This window comes from Procambarus clarkii, chromosome 13 (assembly GCF_040958095.1).
Source record: "Procambarus clarkii isolate CNS0578487 chromosome 13, FALCON_Pclarkii_2.0, whole genome shotgun sequence".
NCBI classification, from domain to species: domain Eukaryota; kingdom Metazoa; phylum Arthropoda; class Malacostraca; order Decapoda; family Cambaridae; genus Procambarus; species Procambarus clarkii.
Genome location: NC_091162.1, coordinates 15,236,018 through 15,259,725, shown reverse-complemented (window position 1 = coordinate 15,259,725; position 23,708 = coordinate 15,236,018). Strand labels below are relative to the sequence as shown.

At 38.7% G+C, this 23,708-nt stretch overlaps 2 protein-coding genes and 1 long non-coding RNA gene across 20 annotated transcripts in view; 2 read left to right on the top strand and 1 right to left on the bottom strand.

The window, feature by feature from the left end:
• LOC123757117 (protein CBFA2T1) overlaps positions 1-15,800 on the top strand; it is a 186,407-nt gene extending 170,607 nt beyond the window's left edge. For 3 of the 15 annotated variants that reach the window (XR_011228376.1, XR_011228375.1, XR_011228374.1), the window contains 7 exons: positions 1,777-1,923; positions 5,224-5,336; positions 5,451-5,637; positions 8,413-8,647; positions 10,369-10,541; positions 12,601-12,935; positions 13,491-15,800. Coding sequence is in view for 12 of the 15 variants with exons in the window: in XM_069323692.1 (XP_069179793.1) it covers positions 1,777-1,923; positions 5,224-5,336; positions 5,451-5,637; positions 8,413-8,647; positions 10,369-10,541; positions 12,672-12,929 (1,113 nt within the window). In the remaining 3 variants the exon portion in view is untranslated. Of the gene's footprint in view, positions 1-1,776; positions 1,924-5,223; positions 5,337-5,450; positions 5,638-8,412; positions 8,648-10,368; positions 10,611-12,600; positions 13,453-13,490 lie in introns of those variants that run through there. The other 12 variants (XM_069323692.1, XM_045740506.2, XM_069323691.1 and 9 more) reach the window with 6 other exon arrangements.
• LOC123757119 (uncharacterized) lies at positions 1,728-23,459 on the bottom strand. Of its 4 annotated transcripts, none has more exons than XR_006772722.2 (8): positions 23,194-23,459; positions 19,718-19,877; positions 19,280-19,430; positions 12,790-12,875; positions 10,355-10,592; positions 8,463-8,599; positions 2,760-2,933; positions 1,728-1,918 (listed from the first exon to the last, which is right to left on the bottom strand). It is a non-coding gene; the product is annotated as an uncharacterized lncRNA (long non-coding RNA). The 4 variants fall into 4 exon arrangements; XR_006772723.2 differs by having other exon boundaries at positions 1,728-1,915; positions 23,194-23,458; XR_006772724.2 differs by lacking the exon at positions 2,760-2,933 and having other exon boundaries at positions 1,728-1,915; positions 23,194-23,458.
• LOC123757118 (alanine aminotransferase 2) overlaps positions 21,730-23,708 on the top strand; it is a 41,306-nt gene continuing 39,327 nt past the window's right edge. Inside the window, exon 1 of the mRNA XM_045740513.2 lies at positions 21,730-22,182. Coding sequence (XP_045596469.1) covers positions 21,955-22,182 — 228 coding nt within the window. The 5' untranslated portion in view covers positions 21,730-21,954. The remainder of the gene's footprint in view (positions 22,183-23,708) is intronic.

Sequence of the window (23,708 nt, the reverse complement as noted above, 5' to 3'; positions counted from 1 at the left end):
TGGTTTATGCCTCCAAAGTACACTGTATAGAAAATAGCTATTATTCCACTTAAACTTTGCTTTGACTTTTGCCTAAGACAAATCCAAAAGGAAACATGTGATGACTTTTTAGCAGAAAGTAAAGCTTTTAAGGGAAATAGAATCTGGCATCCCCAGGATGATTGTATGTATGTGACAAAGACAAAGTCAACATAGCCACTCATTCTGAGAGGACCTTCTCAGTAGCTCCCAGAGCGAAGCACTGGTTCAGGCACTGGTAGCACTAGTTCAGGTATCTTCTCAAGGCACTGGTTCACTGCCTTTGGGAGATACACAAGGCTTCCTGAGACCCACCCTTGTCTACTGCGAGCTAAGACATGAATGCTCTATGAGGCGTGGAGAGCTTGAGGATCAGAGATCAACCCAAAACTGAGGGAAAACCCCAACAGAATACATATGCATAATAAAACATGCAACTGCTTGAAGAAAATTAGGGACCCAGAAATAAAGAGGCAAATGATTGTTGTTGTAAGGTAAATATCCTAACTGTGATATGCTCAACTGCCACCATGTGGCAACTCATGGTTACAGTCAGCCTGCATCCTCACTCACTCACTTGGTCACACCATAGGAAGCATGGAACCTCTGCCAGGGCCCATGCTTTGCTTTACATTTTCACCTAAGTGGTGAGGCTATCCCCAGGAACATTAATTTTGTTGGAGACCATTGCTTTATCATTTTCTTTCACACTTATATCTTTATGCCACCCACATTTTGTGTGGCTTAACTTTGTGCTTTGCTGTGAACATTTTGTTATTATCATAGTCCCCATGGCACAGTGGTAAAACACTTGCCTGGCCCTTCGCAAACGCTTTGGCCTGGGTTTGAAACCTGGCCGGGGAGAATTTACTGGGTGCCAATCCTTAACTGTAGCGTCTGTTCATCCAGCAATGAATGGGTACTTGGTTGTTAAACAATTTGGCGGGTCATATTCTGGGGAAAATTAGGATTAAGGACTTGCCCAAAATGCTATGCATGCTAGTGGCTGCACAGGAATGTAAGAACTTTTGTACAGTACAGGTATATATAAATAAATAAAAAAAACATGGATTAAGTTTCCTTCTTTGGTAATCTGCTTTGTATTTCTTGTCCAGAGGGACCTGCTCTGAAGGTTCAAGCTCCTCCTCTGTAAGTTGACTTTTCTTGAGTCACTCCGCATCCGAGTATTGCAAAGGACTTGTTCTCCGCTGCGAAACCTGTTGATGAGTGTAGTAGCTAGCCATTTGCTCGTGTAGTGATCATGCCTGATCCAGGTCGTTATATTTACTGAGGCTTTGCACTTTTACCAAAAGTACTAATGTGGATCGCAGAAGTGGTTGTTCTTGATCTTGGCTGAATACATCTTCCCTCTCGAGGTGCTTAGGGTCAGGGTTCAGAGTTTGTTGAACTGAATGACTGAACTTCCCAGGTAACCTATATACTGATATGATGGTTGTTTACCTTACGCATACTACTGTTTTCTTTGCTTACTTTTGTTTCTCAAATCAAGATTTGTGGTTTGATTTGTTTCCCCTGTACAGTACTGTACAATCTGGGTAGTTTTTCTCAGGTATGTATTGAGCATTATGGTACCAGAGCCTACTGCACTAGAAACGTTCCTACGGCTGCCCAGGAAATAACGTTTCAATACTTTTTTTTTTAATATTTTAATTTTGGTAAGTTTTAAATTCATGATAGTAATACAAATGTAGTAATAAGTTTTATAGTGTATCAATAATGAAAAATAATTTATTACAGAGTGGTGGAGTGAGTGTAGAGGAGTTTCATGGAAGTTTGCAGGAGGTGACGCACTTTCCTCTCCGCCCATTTGTGCTGCCCTTCCTGCGTTCTCACTTGCCTTTCCTACAACGTGAACTGCAAACCCTCGCCCGCCGTGCTGCTATGGTTAGTTATGGAAAAATTGGGAAGGGAAACTATATTAGATTTAAATAATAAATGACTACTAAAATATCTTTACACACACACATGCATTTACTGTGAGGGCCAGCAAAAGCTTATAGAAAGCTCATAGAAGAGCTTGTCCAAGGTGCACACATAAGGAAGACAGGACATCACAAGCATAGCTCTTATCCTGTAACTACTTTGGTAATTATTGCATGCCAAGTTACTGTACACGAATACTATGGTAAACCCACACACAATCTTGTACAATTACAAAAATTTAATTGCAGATTTGTTTAGACCACTGAAAATTCTAATTTGCCAAAACTTTGCACACTTGTTTATAGTTACCTGTAATATCAATCATGGAGTGCACAGATATATGACTGCCAATTATGCTAACAAGCAGACCTAGACCTGAAGTCAAAATGGGAATGAGGGCCTACCTAGGGGAGGATAAAATGAAATGAGAGGGCCATGAGGCCAGGCAGTATGGCATGTCAGAGTGGTATTTATATGCCTTGTGCAGCCTAGGGTGTACAAGGAAACTTAGAGGCTTTATGCCTGATGGAAAAGTGAGGCCCACCTCAGAATGGACTGATTAGGGCTGTGAAAAACCTGCAGGAAAAAGCAGAATGACAAGTAATCTAACATAGAAGCTGACCTTGTGGTAGGGGTTACCAGTGAGGGAAAAACACAGGGGAGGGCTGTGTCATGTTTTGACACCTAAGGAGAAGAGACGAAGAATGGGCCACCGAAGGGCTGAAGGAGCTGAGAAGAAGGGGTGGGAGAACACTGACAAAAAATTAGAAAAAAACTACAAATGATTGACTTCTTACCCTGCTGAGGACGTGGTGGCATGGGTAGTGTTAAAGGGTGCATCATAAGGAATGATGAATGGACACGCTGTCCCTACCAGAGGGGTGACTGCAGCATCCCCTCCTCTCAGAACAAAAAGGGGTTCCTTGGTGATGCTTTAATGATGTGGGTGAAGTCCTAGGGAAGGAAAGGGCCTGTAGCAGAGTAAAAGAGAAAGTCATGTTTGTGGTGTGGATGGATAAAAAATGGGATTGAATGTATGTTTGTTCTAAGGTAGCAAAAACACTGAGAACACAAAGAGGATCAGAAAGTTGGTGAGGGCATGCAAATCTCAGGTGCTTCCTCTTTGTGCGTGTAATTACCTAAGTGTAGTTACATAGTAGTCCCAAAAGAGTACCAATGATGCAATCATTAGTCTCCTTGACATTATCTACTCAGCCCTTGACAAAAATGAGTTTCCGATTGGACTCTTCATTGACCTAAGAAAAGCCTTTGATACTGTTAATCACAACTACCTCTTATTTAAACTCCAGCATTATGGAATCCGAGGCCTTGCCCTTGACTACATCCGATCCTATCTTAGTGACAGACACCAATATGTAACCATCAATGATACAACTTCTTCCACTCTACCAATTACCGTTGGAGTGCCACAGGGCAGCATCTTAGGACCTCTTCTATTTCTTATATATATAAACGATCTGCCTAATGTCTCTAATATTCTCAAACCTATATTGTTTGCTGACGATACTACCCTTATCTACTCAAACCTCAACCCACATACACTAAATAATGTTGTGAATAATGAATTAAAAAAAGTCCACTTATGGATGTCAACGAACAAACTAACATTAAACATCGAAAAGACTTACTACATCTTATTTGGAAGCAAATCATCAAATGCAATTCAGCTACAGATAGACAACATTAACATCAGTAATAAAAATGATGGCAAGTTTCTTGGCCTATTCCTAGACAAGAGACTCAACTTCAGCACCCACATTCAACACATAACTAAGAAAGTCTCTAAGACAGTTGGTATACTCTCCAAAATCAGATATTATGTTCCTAACTCTGCTCTCCTCTCACTATATTATGCACTAATCTACCCCTATCTTAATTATGGTATCTGTGCATGGGGGTCTACCACTGCAAACCACCTTAAGCCCATCATCACACAGCAAAAATCTGCTATCAGAATAATAACTAACTCTGCTTTCAGACAACACTCAGCTCCCTTGTTTAAATCTCTAAACTTGCTAAATATTAACTCCCTCCACACATTCTCTTGTGTCAACTACATTTACAAAACCCTGTTCTTAAATGCAAACCATGCTCTGAAACTCTCCCTGGACAGATGTAATAGGACCCATTATCACCACACCAGAAATAAATATCTCTTTGATATCCCCAGGGTCAAACTTAATCTGTGTAAACACTCTATGCAAATTAAGGGACCTAGTCTATGGAACTCACTCCCTAGTGAATTGAAAAACTGTAAAACTTTTGCCTTATTTAAAAGCAAAACCAAAAAGTACCTAACTTCATCTATTTAGTTTCCTACACTGAGCTTTAAATTTGCTCTGTACCTAGTGGTACCCAATCTCCTAATTTTTATGTAATATCAAACAACCTTATCATTGTGTTCATTGCTGTCTTCTTTTATGTGCTAGCCATATGCTGTATTGTGACTACCAATTTTTGTCAACTACCATTCAAGCTGTCATTGCAATCAATCTTATATTGTTTCTGCTGTATTGTGCCTACCAATTTGTTGTCAACTACCATTTTAAGCTGTCATTGCAATCAATCATAGCTACCTATGTGCTTTAATATACTGTACCTATAATTTTCTCTCATCTTTTTTTTTTTTTTCATTCCATGTAATCTGTTATCATTTTTTTGTCTATAAATTTTGCAAGTATTTACCTCCTTAAAATTTTCTTAGATTAAGGACCTGCCCGAAACGCTGCGCGTGCTAGTGGCTTTACAAGACTGTAATTACCATAATTGTATCCTCACATTCCTTATGTACATTCTTGTATATGCATAAATAAATAAATAAACATGATGAGAGCTACGCTCGTGGTGTCCCGTCTACCCAGCACTCTTAGTTATATAACGCTTTAAAGCTACTGATGGTTTTGGCCTCCACCACCTTCTCACCTAACTTGTTCCAACCGTCTACCAATCTGTTTACAAAACAGAATTTTCTTATATTTCTCCGGCAGCTTTGTGCATGCATATGTACATACATACATACGTATACATAGTACAGTATATATAACATATTACAGGATAAAAAAAAAAGGACTGTTTAAACATTTATAGAAAAGAATGCATAATAAAATTTGTTATGCAGCCTTGATCAAAAAAGCCAAAGCCTCAGAAGTCAATGGTGAATCTTGAAATGAGCATCACTTATGTAGGCTAATTTTGTTTAGCTCATACTTGAAGGTTATGTTGCTTTCCATCTCCTTACAGCCTGTTTCACAGTATGTGGCTGTCCATGAAGCAGCACTTCTTGAAGCAACTGCTGGAGAACCCACCGATTTCTTCTCCTCTGAGGTTACTAGTAGCAAACGCCGGCATGAAGGGTAAATAGTACACTTCACAAATATTTCAAGATACAGTATTTGAAATCTGTTTTATTTATGGTATAGTACTTTAATGTATTCAACTAGCACCTAATTATTAAATCACCTTTCTAGGTACTTTGAGAATGGGGACAGTGGTGGTGGTGGCAGTGGTGGAGGGGTTTCACCACCACCTTCAAAGCGACTTGGTATTTTTTCTCCACCCTATCCAAGCGTGGGGATAAGCCCCGACCCTCCTTCACACCCTCGGGACTACCGTACCCCAGCACCGCCAGACGATGAATGGAAGAACATACATGTTGTAAGTATTCTACAGCTACTACCTGATATTAAAGTATCTATTTATATTTCGTTTGTTACAAAACTTAATGAGCTTCAGTAAATATTATACCATATATATTTATTTTTATTATTGACCTGGTTTGATCATTTTTATTATTTTCTAATTTTAGATAATTTTTTTTTATACCCTGCACCATGCTATCATTATTATTACTGTATTTGTTGATGAAGTGGGACACTGTGGTTAATGTAATTTGCCAGTTTTCTTGTATTAACATTGATGTAAATATGGTTGTACAAAATCTATGTCATTTGTACAGTGAATTTGGGGGTTAAGTTAAGTAGATTAAGCTGCTAAGATGTAAAGTACATTTTTAAACATATATTTTCATGTAAACTATACAGAATACAGTATTAAATTCCTTCTGTTTGAATGTGCACCATACTAAATTTGTGTACTGTAAAGTAAACTAATGTTCCAATCTGAGGGTGATCAATAGGGAAACACAACATGTGATGGTGGAATTGGAAAGAGGAAAAGATTTGAGGGGAAATATTTCTAGTGCTAACACCAGAGACTAACACCAAATAGAGTAATGTTGGCAACATGGAGGTAGCTGCCACATATTAGAATTTAGCTTGAAAACTTAAATAAGGACTTTCAACTCAATCTATATAGCCTATACAAAGCTATTACTGTTTTAGAAGATACAACAATGGCTTGTAACCCAATCTTGTGAAGCACAAAACTAAACTAGAAAATTTTTTAGAGGTTTGCAACAAGACTGATGCCTGAATTAAGAAGACTAAGATTCAAGGACAGGTTAAGGAAACTCGATCTCCCATTAAAGAGGAGAGATGGAGCAGATGAGAAAAGATCAATACATACAAGATACTGAGCAGAATGTACAAGGAAAGCCTCTTTAAATTTAGAGAATACTGTACTATGGGGTACATGGCTGTGTCTGGAGTCTCTCTTCCCCCTTACCTGCTCCCGATTCATAATCTTGCCTCTCTCATCTCTGTTTCCTTATCCTCCCCCTCTTCAACTTTCTCCCCAAAGACGCCCGTCCTTTCCAACCTCTCCACTCTCTCAATCTCCCCTCTTACACCTCCACCTCCAGCTTCCCCTCTCTTCAAACATCATCCCTCTTCCCCTTCTCCTTGCTTCTCACCCCTCTATTTCTCTCAGAAAATGTAATACACTACTGAATTTACATTCATCACAATTTAAGAATTTTGCCAGCCACCTTTCACTAATTACATTGGGAGAAGAGCTCACTATTGGGCCCAATCCCTCTTAATAGGCTCATCCCTGACCAACCTATGTCCATCCTGTTCGCTAGACCATTAACCCTGCAAAGTTGGGTGAGACTAGCACCAGGCATCTAGCCTCCAACTTTGGATACACAAACAGACATTTTCTCATATACAGACTTATAAAGTGTTACCCAGCTACACCTGAGCTCCTCCCTCCGACTTTCCCTGTCTCCTAGTCTCTCTCTTCTCTCACATCTCTTTCCATATCCACTCCCCCTTCCCCCTCTCCACCTATTTTCCTCAACAATCCCCATCGTCCCCTCTCCTTTCCTTTCCTCTCCACTTTTCTCCCAAAATTTTCCCCTCTCTCCTCCCCTGTTCTTCACTATCATCAAGCATTCCCTGCTTTTGTCCTTCTCCTTCCCTCTCTGTCCTCCCCACTTTCTCAGAAATGTTTTATAAAAAGCTGAAATAAGACTACTTGACTTCATGAAAAACTGCACTGGAGGTATGGGTTAGCTGCCGATACTGCTTAAAGTGCGGCTCTGGGGCCTACCCTGACTGGCCTATGATGCATTCCTGTCCATTTGCTTCATGCGTGAAAGTTGGGTGAGGTTAACCCCAAGCATCGGGCCTCCTACCTTGACCACACACACAAGCAAACACACATTCCCTCTTATACTGTATATATATAAATAGAAGGGGTACCTAGTGTACCTGGATCTCTTCCCCCTATCTTTTCACCCTTATTCCCTCTTCATCCCCATTCTATCCCTTCTCTTAGAAAATGTATTACAGTAACAAAGCCCTGAAACAACTCCATTGTAAACACAACCAGTATTTCAAATTTCACTCCATGAAAATAAATGGGGAGGGGTCTATGTCTATATTTTTTTACCACATTTCACTTTGGCCGACCCCAACTTTCCTACCCAACATGCTTCATTTGTGAAAGTTGGGTGAGGCTAGCCCTAAGCATCTAGCCTCCAACCTTGTACTAACACAAACAGATATACTCTTATAGTTAGGACAATGGGACATAAGTGGAAGCTGGTAATGCAAATGAGTCAAAGAACTGTAAGGAAATGCTCTTCCCTGTGTGGGTGATCAGCAAGTATAGAAAGAAGCTGTGGAAACCACCTCCATCTATAAATTTTAAGACAATTAACTCGAATGTCGGTAAAGTACCAAAATGCACTACCGATATACAACAAGGCTAATAAGTGAGGCATAAAGAGCTAGCCTTCATTGCCATATACTGTACTGTTGTCACTGTTAGATGTGCACAGAATCCGTTTCATACTTCACTGATATATTTCTCTGTAATTTTTGTCACTTTTATGCAGTTTTTCCACAACACCTAGTAGAATAATGATTCTTCAGTTCATACACCTTTTTCTACAAGGTGCAGTTATTGTACGTTTTGGTAACATAAAATAATTGTAAAAATGGTTAAATCTGTTTCATGATTATGAGTTTTGTTTTGATGGGTATTTACCCACTCACTGATCTTACATTTTATTTTGTCACTCAGATGTTGACATGTATCCTAAGTATGGTGGAAAAGACCCGTAGGGCACTAACCATGCTACAACAAAAGGAAGAGCGTGATGGGGGCAGTGGCATTTCCAGAGTAGGCAGTATGGGTGCCACAGACCTTCGACAGCGGGCCGATTATGATGCAGAGGTACGGCGTCATGCTGCTGAGCTTGTGGCCCAGTCTATTCGCACAACAGAGGAGAGAGTATCAGAAGTTAAACGCAAAGCTGGTGAGTTGCTTCAGTAATCATTTTCACTGAAAGTTGTCTTACGAGCTTTATAAAATAATCTTACAACATTGAAAATTATAAGATATTGAGCTTATACAACTATCACAATTGCCACTCCTACCAAATTTAATGCTTTTTAGAGGGTTAAAGTGCCCCTTATCTATTCTCGATATCTTCCACACTTTACTGTACCATATAAAATTGACATTACCACACAAAAGCAACCATGCTACATCCACAGTAGTATCTCAACTGCTTCATAAACTCAGTGTAGAGGGATCTTTGTAAAATGTGATACAGCGGTACCTCAGCTTATGAATTTAATCCGCTCCCAGAGACGGTTCGAAAGCCGAAAATTCGTAAACGGAAGCGAATTTTCCCATAAGAAATAATGTAAATTTAATTAATCCATTCCACACTCCCAAAAAAATTTATTTTAAAGTAAATTTTATACCTAATTCACCCAAATATTTAGTACTAAAGTACTGTATGTACAAGTTATTGCTTACCTTTATTGATGACTCTTGTTGGCATATGGAAAACAGTGAGGAAGGGGGGGAGGAGGAGAGTGTTAGTGTTTGGAAGGGGAGTCCCCTTCCATTATAACATCAGGTGGTGATGACTTGTCTGGAGTACACTCTCTGGTACGTTTTGCTTGCATGCCACTAGGACCTGCTTGTGGCTCACTGCTTAATTTTCTCACTAAAAATCTATCCATAGAGGATTGTTTTCCTTTCATTGTAACACTTGTCTGTAGTGAGGCATCACAGTGTCATTAAAAAGGTTAATGCAACGGCCTACTACAGCTTGCTCTGGGTGAGTCATTTCAACAAAGGTTTGCATTTCTTCCCACAGTCTACACATCTTAACATCTTCAACTTCTTAATTGTTGAGGCAGGGACATTCTGTACTGCCTCGTCCTCCCCTGAAGACATTTCCTCAGCTGCCTCTTGTCAACAACCCGGGTACCATTTTCATGTTTACGAATGATCTCTTGTGTTTCCTCTATGGTCATTCTAACATGTGTTTTCTTGGCCTGAACCTTACCACTGGCTTTCTTGGGATCCATGGCAAAATATATATAAAATACAGTAATAACTTTTATGTTCAAATACCCAAAAATCCAAAGAACACTGAAATTCTTTACAAAGAATTCAGGTGCGATTGTCACTAGGCGGGAGGCACTGGTAAACTGGGGCGGGGGTCACAGTACCACCACACACTAGATCGGCCATACACATATCAACAAGCTTCATTTCCCGAGAGGCAAAGTTCGTAACCCGATTCGGATTTTATGAAGAAATTGGGCTCATAACCCGAAAAGTTCATAAAGAGGGGCATTCGTAAGCCGAGGTGTCACTGTATATAAAAATGTCAAACATTCACTTCCACTCAGCATTTGGGAGTACCACTTCTCATGCAATGTTCTTACTCTGTCCACACGTCCACACACTTATTATTTTTCTTCCAAGTAAAGTCCTTCAACCTTCTTAACCTTATTAGTTTATTTCTCATACTGAATGTTGATAACATTTAATTTTGATTCTGTTTTAAGCATCACCTTCCCTTTAAATTGTTCATTCTATCATAAGAACTATTTTGCCTACCTGTTATCACTAACATTCAGATATTGCTCTTATTACTAGTATATACTTTTCCACATTTTTAATTTAATGTTAGAATGATTACAATAGTGTACCTACTTACCTAATTTCTACCAGAGGAAGCTGTGTCAGAAGTTCGGAGAGCAGCTGTAGCTGAAGTGCAGCGAGCTGTCGGTGCAGCAGAGGCCCGAGCTCAGGAGCTTGTAGCAGCGGAGAGGGCCAAGGTGGAAGCCCTTTTGCGGGAAGTAGGGAGACGAGATCCCTCAGAACCTCGTGCAGAGCCACAGCAGGTAGTTCAAACACTTACCATAGCAGGGCTTTATGCTCACCTCTACAACACACTGTGAAGGGAGCAACAGGTACCTTGAATACTTAAAGTAAGGGAGTAGGGGGGGGGGAATATTGATCAGTTCAGTGCAATGTAAGAGGAGTAGCAGATGATTCAGAGATTTTCAGTAAGGGGAATGCAAACTGATACAGAACATACAATTTGTTTAAATTGTGAGAGTAGAAGCAGGACCCTTTGGCTTTTCTTGCATAAAGACTCATACTTTAGCTCTATAATTATTATGTAATAGAAGGAAGTATTATCAATATTTCCTGTTGCAGGGAATGCATCTTCTACCCTACATTATAATATGTAGGTAGCACAATCAATCCTAAAAAATCAATAATGAATTAGAGCATTAGCCATAGTAACAAAGCTGATCTTGGATAATTTCACCATGCAATGGAGGTCACACATCAGTAAAGTGGTTGCCTCATGCTAGGTAGTACATTGTTTCATTCATCATATGAATGAAATTCAGTTATTGATAAAATAATAAAATATAAATATTTATTCAGGTAAAGTACATACATACAAGGTGAAATACAAAACTTGATGGATTCATAGATAGAGCTAGTACATACAATGCCTAAAGCCACTATTACACAAAGCGTTTTGTACTTTATATGTAATATTATGGTATATTGCTGATAAGCTACGTGTAAGTGTAGCTACTAAATTAGTTATCATGGCATCAAAATCATACCCTGCATATTAAAGAGGGTGGATCCCCCTAGCTTAAGAAAAATAGTCAAATATATTTAGAGTATTTTAGTTAAAAAATTAAAAAAAAAAATTATTATGGTCTGCTGCATAATATTAATTTTTTTTTTTTTTGAGGGGGTATAATTGTTGTATGATGCCAACATGTTAATTTTCCCCTTTTATTTTATTACTGCAATTAAATTTTTTTTCAAGTCAAGTGCTCCTGCAGCATCATTTTCTATAAACAGTTAAGGAATTTGGTTTGATGCAACACTGTAAAGTTTCCCTCTCACAGTGGCCACTAAGAGCACAATGCAAAAGATGTACTGTACCTCAAAACAAAATATACAGTATATCATCTTAAATATATATACTGTATATATATACACACACACACACACACACACACAGAGGAATCTCTGGTGACGAGCAGCCCCATCTACGAGCATTACAGCGAGAGCGAGCCACTCGCTGAAAATTTGTCTCGGTTGACGAGCTTCCACTCGGTTAACGAGAAAACCACGTGGTGCTTCCTAGCGTTCCCACTGGTTCTCGCAAATTCTTGGACACCTCTGATGACAGTGTTGTCATTTTATTGTGCAGGATAAGCATCCCTCTGCATTTATTTGTGCTTCTTTTTGGTTTTGTGACTACAGTACAATTTGCAACCCACAATGTCGTCAAAGAAGCTGCTTGCTAAAGATAAGGGTTATCAAGAGGAAGAAAGACACAATTACTGTAGATATTTACCTCTTCATAGTAAAAGTAAATGAAAAACAGTAAAACAGTAAAACTTGAAAACAGTAAAACTTGAAAACAGTAAAACAAAACATTTATAATAATTACAGTACCTGTACATGTATTATAATTACATTATAAAATTTCATATTGATGATTTCTGGGGGTGGAACGGATTAATTGTATTTCCATTATTTTAAATGGGGAAATTTGTTTCACAAGATGAGCGTTTTACGTGACAAGCTCGGTGCTAGAACGGATTAAATTCGTTAACCGAGGTTCCTCTGTATATACAGTATATATGACTATGTAGGTATAATTTTTATTTCATATTTAGAACTTTTGATAGAGATATGAACTATGAGTTTGCAATTATTATGTCAGGTAAAAATTTGCTTAGTACCATATTAATGTTCATTACTTACTTCAGATGAACTAAGCAATAAAATACATAAATTCAAAGGCCAAATTGCCACACAAAATTCAATTGATATTTTCGTAAGCAAAGTACTGTAGTATGCAAGACTTTAGTGCTAAATAAGCCTTGTTAAACACTACAAAAAAACAAAACTTGCCAGAAAATCAAGAGGTTGCCGTACTAGCCCTGGCCCCTCCCCCACACGCGCCCCTGACTGTGGCTCTCCTCCAGGCGTGCTGGAACTGTGGCAGAAAGGCCCACGAGACCTGCAGCGGTTGCAACGTTGCACGATACTGTGGTCCCTTTTGCCAGCACAAGGACTGGGACTCCCACCACAAGGTCTGCTCACCTGTCCTGGCATCCTCGTCGTCGTCTTCGTCCTCTGCATCATCTTCCTCCTCCTCTACATCGTCATCTACGGCCATCATTGCAGCTCTTGTTTCAAAAAGCAAATTCAGCAAAACTTCAGATACTACAAAAACTGAGTGACCAAAGGTAAAAGGATCACTCAAACGAAAATGTCAGAGTAAGATGAGAAAAATAGGTATCTTTCATAAAGATTAAGCTCTTTCATATCTCAAAGTTAACTACTGAATAGACACCATTTGTGAATGATTACTATCAGACGACTTTGGAGTTTTTAATGCTTCAGGAAATGTATCGGTGCCAGATTTACCAAAGTTTTTGTTAATTATCATATGAAATAAAATATTCTATCCTTTAATTTGTTAATTTTTAAATAAAAAAAAATTAAAAAAATTAGGGAACATATTGAAGCCATTAATTTGTAGGTGAACTGAACATTACAGAACTGAATGACCGAGTGAAATGAATAATCATCCTTATTATTTAGGGAATTAAAAGTTATTAATTTTTTATACATATTCTTCATAATGTATGAATATACTTCATCTCACCTATTTAAGATTAGACAGAACTTATATTTTATATATATATATATATATATATATATATATATATATATATATATATATATTTATTTATATTATACCTCACCTGACCTGTGCTAACTCACGTCTTGCATCGCAGGTTGGAAGATGGGATGGATGAGTGTGGTGTCAATGTCTGTGTTATGAGAAGTGTGCAGAAATGCCAGACATTTTTGTGGACAAAATGCCCGAGATTTTATAAACTACAACATTTTGATCATCAGAACAGGTGTATTACATGAATTTATTATCATGAATTTTTATTGTATGTGATTAATGACTGCTAATTCTTCTTGGTGATACAGTAATGGATAGACAAAGAGAGATAAATAATAGTGAAATTCAGTTTTTTTTCTGCTTGTATTTTATGATTTGCTACAAAATTCATCTTTAATATGAATTCAATGAACCTTACAATATTCATATTTTGGATAAATGTTCATAATCTGACAACCATTGAAAATCAATGATGTGGACCAAGTTGTTTCTTCAAAGTCTTGATCAGTGGGGCAAAAGCTGTTCACTAATTATTTTTAATACAAGACTTTGACAAATGGATAATAAGCCTGATGATGGAGTACTGGTGAAGATGATGGTGGTGGTGGCGGTGGCAAGTGAAAGTGCCACAGTATTAATTTAACAATCCTTGTGAGCTAAGGTAAATGCCACTGACAATGGTGGTACTGTAATTGCAAATTTGAATCCAGATAAATTACATTAGATATTAGATATGAGTTGCCAGTGATGTGGCAAGTCATTATCTTGTTAAACTCTTGATCTTAGCTGTGATTAATTTATCTATATCTCCTGGAAAGAAATCCAGAAGACATCAGATTATGCAGTCATTCAGACAAGATGGTACTTCCTGAAGCCTACATGGAAGATGGATTATTTAGCAAAGTTTACACCATTGAAGTAACTGCTTCAGCTAAGGCTTTAATATGAGGAACTTTAAATCCATGGACAATTCATTTGGCAGTGTGCTGAAGCATTACTTTATGATCAGAATTTTTATCTGAGCTCATTGGACATGTTATACTATTGGTGAAGAAACAATCACCGTTAAGTGAGACTCTTCTTTCAGAAGTTTTCAGTGTTGATGACATTACTGAGAAAAAACAGCAACTTGTCGGTAATAAATTGCCGACATAATACTTGTGAGCGAGTTTTGTCACGCTAAGCATATGACGGGTCACTATACAACATATATAATGTAATGATCAGTACAAATATTGAACCAGAAGACATAAGCATTATACAGTAATGTGCATCATGAACCTGTAAACCAAAGATTGTAGAAATAGATAACTTCCAGCAACGATGCTATTGCTCCTCCCTGAAGGGGATGACCAAATGTGGACCCTAATTAAATCTGGCAATAAGGATTTCAGTTGCATGGTAGACTAACTTTATTAGCATAATTTTTATGTGTCTAGTCACAATGTGAATGTTAATCATGGTACATAGATTTTCAGTGTTTTAAACATTTGGAAACTTTAAATGACTTTTGATACCTTTTAATGTTAAAAAAAAAACTGGAACCCTAATAAGGTTGATAAGCTTACTGAAGCATTGTTTAATGCAATTAAAATGTGCGAGTCTTTGCAAAAATGGTTATGTTTCACAATATGTAAGGCCATGTAGAATGTTGTTTCAGTAAGTTTTGACTTGGTCGTTGTCTCTCCGATTCCAAAGAACTTTTCCCACTCGTAAAATTTCCTGCTTTGGTTAGTGGTTAACCTCCATGTAAGCGAGACCCTTATCTCACATAATACAATGATTGCACTCTCATCTAGTGCTCTATTGGTAGCTAAGCCATAAGTGTGAAGGTATTCTTTGACCTTATTACTGATGGCAGTTAAGAGTATCTCATTATACTGTATTTTTGGAGATTAGCCATCATAGTGCCAGACCCTGTGATTGGTCAGACTGAGGCCCCTACAGGATACACAATAAATTCAAATATATTCAGTTAATATCAGACATAACCACATATTCAGTGGTTGCCAAACTTATTGTTAATGACTGTACAGTATATATATGTTATTATTTATTTAAAAAGGAAAATTAATCAAGAATGTTCTGAATGTTTTTTCATATATGTATGCCCTTTTGCTTTCAATGCTATTCAGGGGTAAATATTTTGCCAAATTACTGGAAATGTTTTTGATCCAAGACAATGAAATAAATTTATCACTCCATGGAGAATGCACATTACCTATAAAATTGTGGCAGAACATTTACTCCTAATGCCATTCTTCATACACTTATACTGACCTAATTGAGAGAATAAAATCTATTAAACTCTTTGTATAGTGACACTTGACTAACACACACACAAGAACATACCATTGAACTATGTGTATTGTATACCAGTGTCCTTGTTTTGTAAATAGACCAAGTTTTATCATTCAAAGTATCATTACCCTCATTCTAAACAAAAACTTTAAATTAAATGCTTAATGTTAAGAGTCTTCTAATATGATATTTTTAGTCTGCTTTTTTTGAAGAGTGGTAAGAACCTAATTTGATTTGTGGAAGGGACCTAAATTTTCTTCATGTACTTTTCTAGCTGTTTCTTGAACTGTAGTACTGTAATGGCCCCCCTCATGGATGCTGCCGAGGTGAGGTTGCACTCGTGTGTCATTCTTGGGTGATTGCAGGCGATTTCTGCTTCCTTCTCCTGCCTGCTGTGATAACCCATTGTACTAAGATTTCTGTTTGGGTTATCAGTGCCACCCCTGTGATAGGCCAAATACTGACCTACCCCAGGATGTAATTCAAAACCTTTATCAAAATCTAAGGTAGCTATTTGCTACTACATGAACAGAGGCATGAGATAAAAGGAAACGTGCTCAACCATATATGTCCTTTCTAAGGATTGAACTCTTGACCCTCAGTTGTGAGCAGAGAATGTAGACCACTGTGATATAGGAGCCATGTACTGCACAAGGAATCACAATGTGATATATCCACCAGAAAATCTTTGGAGCACAACAGGGATCAAACCCACGTCCTGGGTAATCCCAAACACGGCCTTTACATGGATTAAGGCGTGCATCTGGGCGTTACACAGGATGCTGGTTCGATCCCCGTCATGCTAAAAAGATTTATCCGTGTATTGGATTTAAATGTGAACCTGACGGCCCTCGACAGCCCTCCATTTTGATGAGCTGGCAGCTAAGCACTGCACCCTTGCTCAGGATTGCCATTATGTCAGGTAAGACAATGGGGCCATCAGTATTGTTGTCTTCATCACTTCGTTTAAGTTCTATCATTCGTATGCACATGCTGACATGTTGCCGATTTAATAACAATAACAGCAGCATCCATTGTTATTACCTTTGGGGAAATGTACTCAAGAGGTGCAGGAGTCTGTTTTGCATCGGTCTTTTGGGTAGATTCTTTGATTAATGGGCATTTTATTGGTAATACTTGGAAGCTCTCTTCCTTAGGGTACATGCAGTTTGCATGAAGGTTTCCTCCCAGTGACTGCACAAGGACTAGTAATGTTGGGAGACACTTCCCTTACAGTGGTGCGTCAATGTTTATTGACATACCATCAAGCCTTGCCAAACAATGTTGTTTGGCAAGGCTTGAATTTTATTGCCGAAACGAGCATACACCTTGTCCGGGTAGTTTGAGTCACGTGGATAGGTCAGATGTGACCAATTTTTTTGGTTGACTGAAGATATTTAACAGATTGATTGATTGATGAAGATTAAGCCACCCAAGAGGTGGCACGGGCATGAATAGCTCGTAAATATTTATCCAATGCTTTGACTACTTTATATGTAGTGAGAGGTGTAGGATGTCTAAATTGGTCAAGATAGAAATCTAATTTATTTAGGGTTATTGCTCCTTCAGGGTGACATGCCAAAGAGGAATAGTGTGCACCATTGTAAAGTGTTGAGCATGCTACAGTTTCTAGTTTATCATCTGGAAAATGATTTAGGCTCATGGGTGTGCATGTGGCTCGGCCCATTATCACAGTAAAGGAAGCCAGTAGGTAAAAGGGAGTCCCGAGACATCAATTGGACACAAAGGCACGTCAAAGAAGTAAATTTTGCTTGAAGCGCAGGCGGTAGTATGAGTCGGGCAACATATGAAGCACGAGTTGGGTGGGGTTCCCAGTTGTTGTTTTTTAGATTCAGCTATTTGGAACAAAAAGTTGCAAGTAGCACGTGCTATGGTGAGCCCGTAGTGGACTTACCTGGCACAGGAGCGGGGCTGTAACTGGAGTGCCCAGATTGATGAAGATTAGGATTAAGCCCAATTAAGAGGTGGCACGGGCATGAATAGCCCGTAAAGGAGTGCCCAGGGCAGTGAGTGCCTCAATACTTGGTGGCTGGGCGAAGGGGATATTCGTCCTCCCCCAGCAAAATAAAGGAGTAGTGTTTCAATCTCCTCAGAAAAGTAGATCGATTTATGAAGATTAAGCCACCCAAGAGGTGGCACGGGGATGAATAGCCCATAATTGCAGAAAACTTGCGTTCGGACACGTTTTATATGCAAACCCGATGAGGCGGAAAATCCTCTAAAAAGGTAAGCAGAGCAGGATTGCCATATGTGACTTTCTTATGCCAAATTTCAGATTTTTTTTTCAAATGTGGTTGAGTTTGAAATATCAGGATGGTTTGTTTGGCTGGTTTCCTGGCTTTCCATACTTACAACATAAAATATACAAATAAAATTATATTGCATATAAAAAAAAACATGTCCTTTCATGTTACACATACAGAAGTAAGTGTTTAATTCTCGTGCATGTCCCATCTTGACATCAACTGAGACAATAATGCCGGATCACTCTCATTGGTTGCTCGCTGGCAATCAAGTGATTACTCCAATTCTTATCAACAACTATTAAGTGTGCTCTTTGTTCTTTATTGTGAACGTGTGCACTTTACCATAACCGTGCCACCAAAGAAATAGAAACCATTTCTGTGTGGTCTAGGCTGAAACATTGTTACTGAACTAGCCAAATTAAAGTTTCATACAAGATTCAAAGCACCAATTAGTAATGCTGTAGTTGAGAGAACATTCTCCCTTGTATCATCATTCAAAACAAAAGCCAGATGCATTTTAGCTCCTTGACGCTATTGTAAAAATTATGTAAAAACTATTGTTCACAAAGAAATGTAAGGACTTCACTCCCTCTCCGGAAATGCTAAAAGATTCGATATCACAAAGACTGTAGATTCTATTTGGTCCAATGTGGATGACACTGATGAAGCTAATATGACGTATCAGAATCATATTTCAATATGATTAGCGTTTTTTCTGGACCTTGTTCTCATTGTATTGTTTGACTTCACAGTTTGGTTTTAATCTAACAACCCTGAAGTAGAGCGGATATTTATCTACTTATTTGTGATGCTCAGAAAACATATTTAAACGGTTCCAATAACAGTCTACTTGTAAAGTGGCAAGTAAACCTTTATCCTGAACATAGAATATTCTCAAGTTACAACTTCATTGTATTGGTTTACAATATAAATGCTATGTGTACTCGTTTTCTCTGAAACGGTCTGAAGCATTCCATATTTCACGTTTGAGAATAACACTATAATTACGTAGTGACTTTGAAGTGATTACTGACTGTGCTTCACTGTGATTACATTCTGTTTATAACGTGCACATATATTAAATATATTTTAAAATTAAGTTGTATATGATGCTTTGTTTTATCTTGCAAAAAAACTACTATCAAAATTGTCTTCAAAAGAAATGAAGAAAGTTTTCACAATGGAATTCATCCTACCTCGGGGCTGAGGCCACGTGGTGCGTGCGGCCGCCACCTCGTGGCTGTCTTATTGCGGGAGTTTCCTGTGCATGAAATAGCCTTCTTCATCCTCCTCAGAGAACGAAAGATTGCCTTCATCTATATACCTGAAATGTATTTGTAGTTTGACTGTTTCCCCTAGAGTTATGGTGGTTTTCGGTTGGGGGTACCGCTATAGGTGCGCCTCCTGCTGCGTCTTGGTTGGTGAGCCCCGCCAGGAAGTGGGTTCAGTAGGCTCGCCGCTCCCGCCTTGCGCTCCTTCAGGAAAAACAAAATACTGTAAAAGAAAACTAAAGGGTTACCTAAACTAAACTTACAAGTTATTTAAATGTTAACAAAGGAACTGGAAGATTCAGATAATTAAATTGAGGTTTATTTTTATATATAAACTTTTTTGGAAAGCCTCAAATTAGTTTTACGTGCTAAAATTTTACGCTCTTCTGACTTATTGAAGAGAATGTGATCTAACAGTGTTAAGGGAATAAGATCATTTAGTAAGTCTAAAAAGCCGGTTTTATGTATGAAAATCCTCTACCTGAATTTACCTGAGGGCCACTATATCTCTAGTCGGCTTGGCGACGACAGGAAGCCGGCAACTTGTCAAAAATCTCCCATTTTTCCTGATAATTTTGTTCAATCTGACATTACAGTCAAAACAAACTTTGCATTTGCCAAATACAGAGATCTTGCAGTCTTCCTGAACACCTGTTGAGTACAGTACATTCTAGTATATATAGTAATTATTACTAAAGAAATGCAACTTCATCAGTATAATTTATTGTCAAATTAAGGTAGTTATTACATAATTCTGTTACAGTGTACCTAGAATGCCTTAGTGGGGAGCCCCTTGGGACCGGGGCCAAGTTGGCTTAGATCTAGTCTTGTGTGTTGGGGGTCGATGGGTAGTGTGGGTGTGTGTGTTGGGGGTCGATGGGTAGTGTGTGTGTGTTGGGGCAGATGGGGAGAGTGTGTGAGGGAGATGTGTGTGTATGTGTATAATATATATATTATATATCAATAAATAATAACAATAATAAAATATATAGCCTTAAACAGAACATAAAATGTTTGAAAGCATCAGAGTGTGTTTATGAATGCTACACAATAGTCATCTATAGACATTCATATATGTGAAGAACCTCTCACTGCTCCCTGACAAGAGAGAGCAACAAATGTGGGGCAGATGGGGAGAGTGTTATTGGACATTCCTTCACAACACAACGTCGTCGTCCCTTCACCTTCTAGTGTGTGGTCTGGTCAACATTCTTCAGCCACGTTATTATGACTCATCGCTTGCATTTGGACATTTGTTCATTTGATGCATCACGTTAGTGTGATCTCTGTGTGTAAGAGGGAGCCAGCTTAGCATAGCTGCCAACACCCACACATGTGTCAGCAAGGCGGACAGTCCGCCTGGTTTCAGAACGCTCATTGTATTTCCCATTTCTAAACTTCCCTTCACCTTAGCACCTCCATCCTCTTTAATCCTCCCCCCTCAAAAAAATTACAACAATAGACGATCGGACAACCATTATCAAACATACCCAGCCAATTAACACCAGGGTATACTCTGTTATCTTCGAGACCAAGACGAGATATCCAACATACTGTCCCAGCCATCAATGAACACATGGAGTGATTGGTAACCAATGGGCTTTTAGCCTATCTTGAGGTGCTTCACCACACCCTCGGGTATATATTCGGATGCTCTAAAAACTGAGTCAATATATATACACTGCCTTTGAAAATGTTGACAAGGGTCAACGAAATACATCTCTTAGCGTCGAGCCATAATAAAAATGTAAAGTAAACTTTTGAGAGTTAACATTTCGACTTCCTTTTCAAGTAAAGAAAACATAAGAAAAATAGAGACCGATTCGTGCTGGGATCATATTGATCTCACTCTATATCATATTCAATAACATACAGCAAAAAAATTACTAATCATCAAACGAGATGGGAATATTAGATAACCTTATCAAAACAAAAAAATCAAAATCAAAATCAAAATGTTTATTCAGGTAATTGATTCTCTATGCATACCTAAGCTTGCTAATCACACTAGATACATATAATTCCAGGGACCATAGGATTAAGGACTTGCCCGAAACGCTACGCGTACTAGTGGCTGTACAAGAATGTAACAACTCTTGTATATATCTCAAAAAAAAAAAAAAAAAAAAAAATTATTGATTATAAACAAAAATAATTCATGGAATCGATAAACCTAATTTTGTTTTTACTCTACCTTAATTAGTTAATAGCTTTCATGAATTAAAACCGTTAGTATGTCCTAGAAACTGTAATAAATAGACTACGGCATAAATAGTCTTAAACCAAAATATTTTAGTTTAAATTAAACCAGTTCACGGATTGTTCCAAAAATAAAACAAACGATAATAACGATATATCACTTAAAATCGTCTCGTTAAAATATACAAACAAAAATCCTTACATTTTCCCTACAAAATAAAATAAATTATATTCATATAACCCAAAAGGGGAGTTGTCAAACAGTTATTTTTTCCACTTTTACGAGAAGTTGGTATCTCTTGGCGAATTGCCGACTCAGGTTACTCGTTTGTGTATATCTGCAGCGGTGAGGTGCGGGCCATTACAACCTAATTTCAGTGCATTTGCCTCTATATTACTAGCCTCTCTCGGCTCCTACGGGAAGACCAAGACCCGACACACACTGACAAGCACCAGAGAAGCGGTGTGAAGTGCGAGGAGTAAAGTAGAGGAGTGTATTACTGGCGAGGAAGGCGGAGGGGTGGAAGAGATGTCGTCTGCTGGTATAAGGCGACTCGTGTACTCTGGGTGCTGGCGGGGCCAGTTGGGCACCTCACTCGCTGGTAGTCGCTCGCGGACACTCTCCCTCGCCGCCGCCACCATGGATCAACGTGTAATTTCCCTCGACAACATGAACCCTCATGTGAAAAAGATGGAATACGCAGTGCGCGGACCCTTGGTCATTCGCGCAACTGCACTAGAGAAGGAACTGCAAGCGGTAAGTTCAATATATATGTATTATATATGGCTTGTGAACTTTCTTTCCTGTTTTATTTATTTTTTCCCCTCAAGAGTTTTGTGCTTCAACATTAAATAACGTGTGACCACTGGAGTAAACGATATAGTTAAGATATAAGCGATAAGATGCGCGGTTAACCTTAACAATGAACTTGCAATAAAGGCTGTGTGTGTGTGTGTGTCTGGGTTGTATAATCAACGTTCCCGGGACGGGAGGCGCCGACGTGCACTCTACAGTACATGAGGGAAGGTTATTGTTGGCGCCAGCCTACCTTGGCCCCACATGCGGACTCTCACACTGCAGTTTATTGGCTTAAAAACGGGAATAATGAACCGAGATGAACTGCACAAGGATCACAGCTCACGTGATTTGTGGCGAGTCTTCGGTTGCTAAACCTCTCTGTCCAACTCCCCCATATTTTGTACTGCTATCCATAATAACTAAAGATACAATGCTATGATTTGTGTATTACAGGAAGTTTGACGCTATACACAAGCGTTTCGACGAAGCGCGTGGCCTAATTGAGTTAGGTGGGTCACAGAGTCCGTGTACTCGATTAGTTGTACTCAGATATTTTGTAGCAGATTATATGAATTAATGCCTCTTGTGAATGAACTGTTATAAATATATCTATTAACCTATAGCAACAGTGAAAAGTATAGGAGTAAGCTCTTCCCCCTGTGGTATGCTTTAAAGGCACTATTAATACTAAGTGGGGGGAAAAGTGGTTGTTCCCATGCCCCCATGTTCTTCTAACCTTTAGCACAGCTACTCGCTGGGTGGATATGGGGTACATAATAAGTGAACTAGGTCAACAAATAACTGCTCGAGGCAGGTCTGTGGCGATGACGCAAGGGTGAAGGTTATACTCTCACTGGGTCTGCTGACTTGTCACTCCTTCATTGCAACGCCAGACGGCATTAGCAACATTATTCCTTTGGAGATATTAGTAGCTAAATTGTCCCCATATATAATTCTTATTAGACTTACTTGCTGAAGGCACTGGAAAGCATCCCACACGGTTCAGTTTGTCGTAATTGTATGATTAATCTTATCACTGTTTTATCGTATCAGATAAGATAATGATTATTATAGCGTGTTGCATATTCGTACAGTATGAATTCACTTCTTTGAAAAGCTCAATAATTCGACCATTTACTAAACAATGTTGTACTTTCAGGTTACCGTTCAAACATTGCACATGGTCACCTTTTGCTACAATAATATTTTGTCGGAACAAGCATGTTAAGCATATATATCTAGGTAAATCCCCCCCCCCCCCAAGGTCAAACTACTGACCCTCGCCAGGATGCAACCACACAACAAGCAGATTACTGCTAGGTAAAACAGGGGCATTATGTGGTAGTAAACGGGGGCCAACCGTTTTTGTCCATCCCAGGATTCGAACCCGGAATTCATGACTGCGAATAGAAAACGAACCCGACTGTACAATCGCAGCCCGTCCTACAAAAAAAAAGACCCAAAAGTGATTCAATGCACCTGCC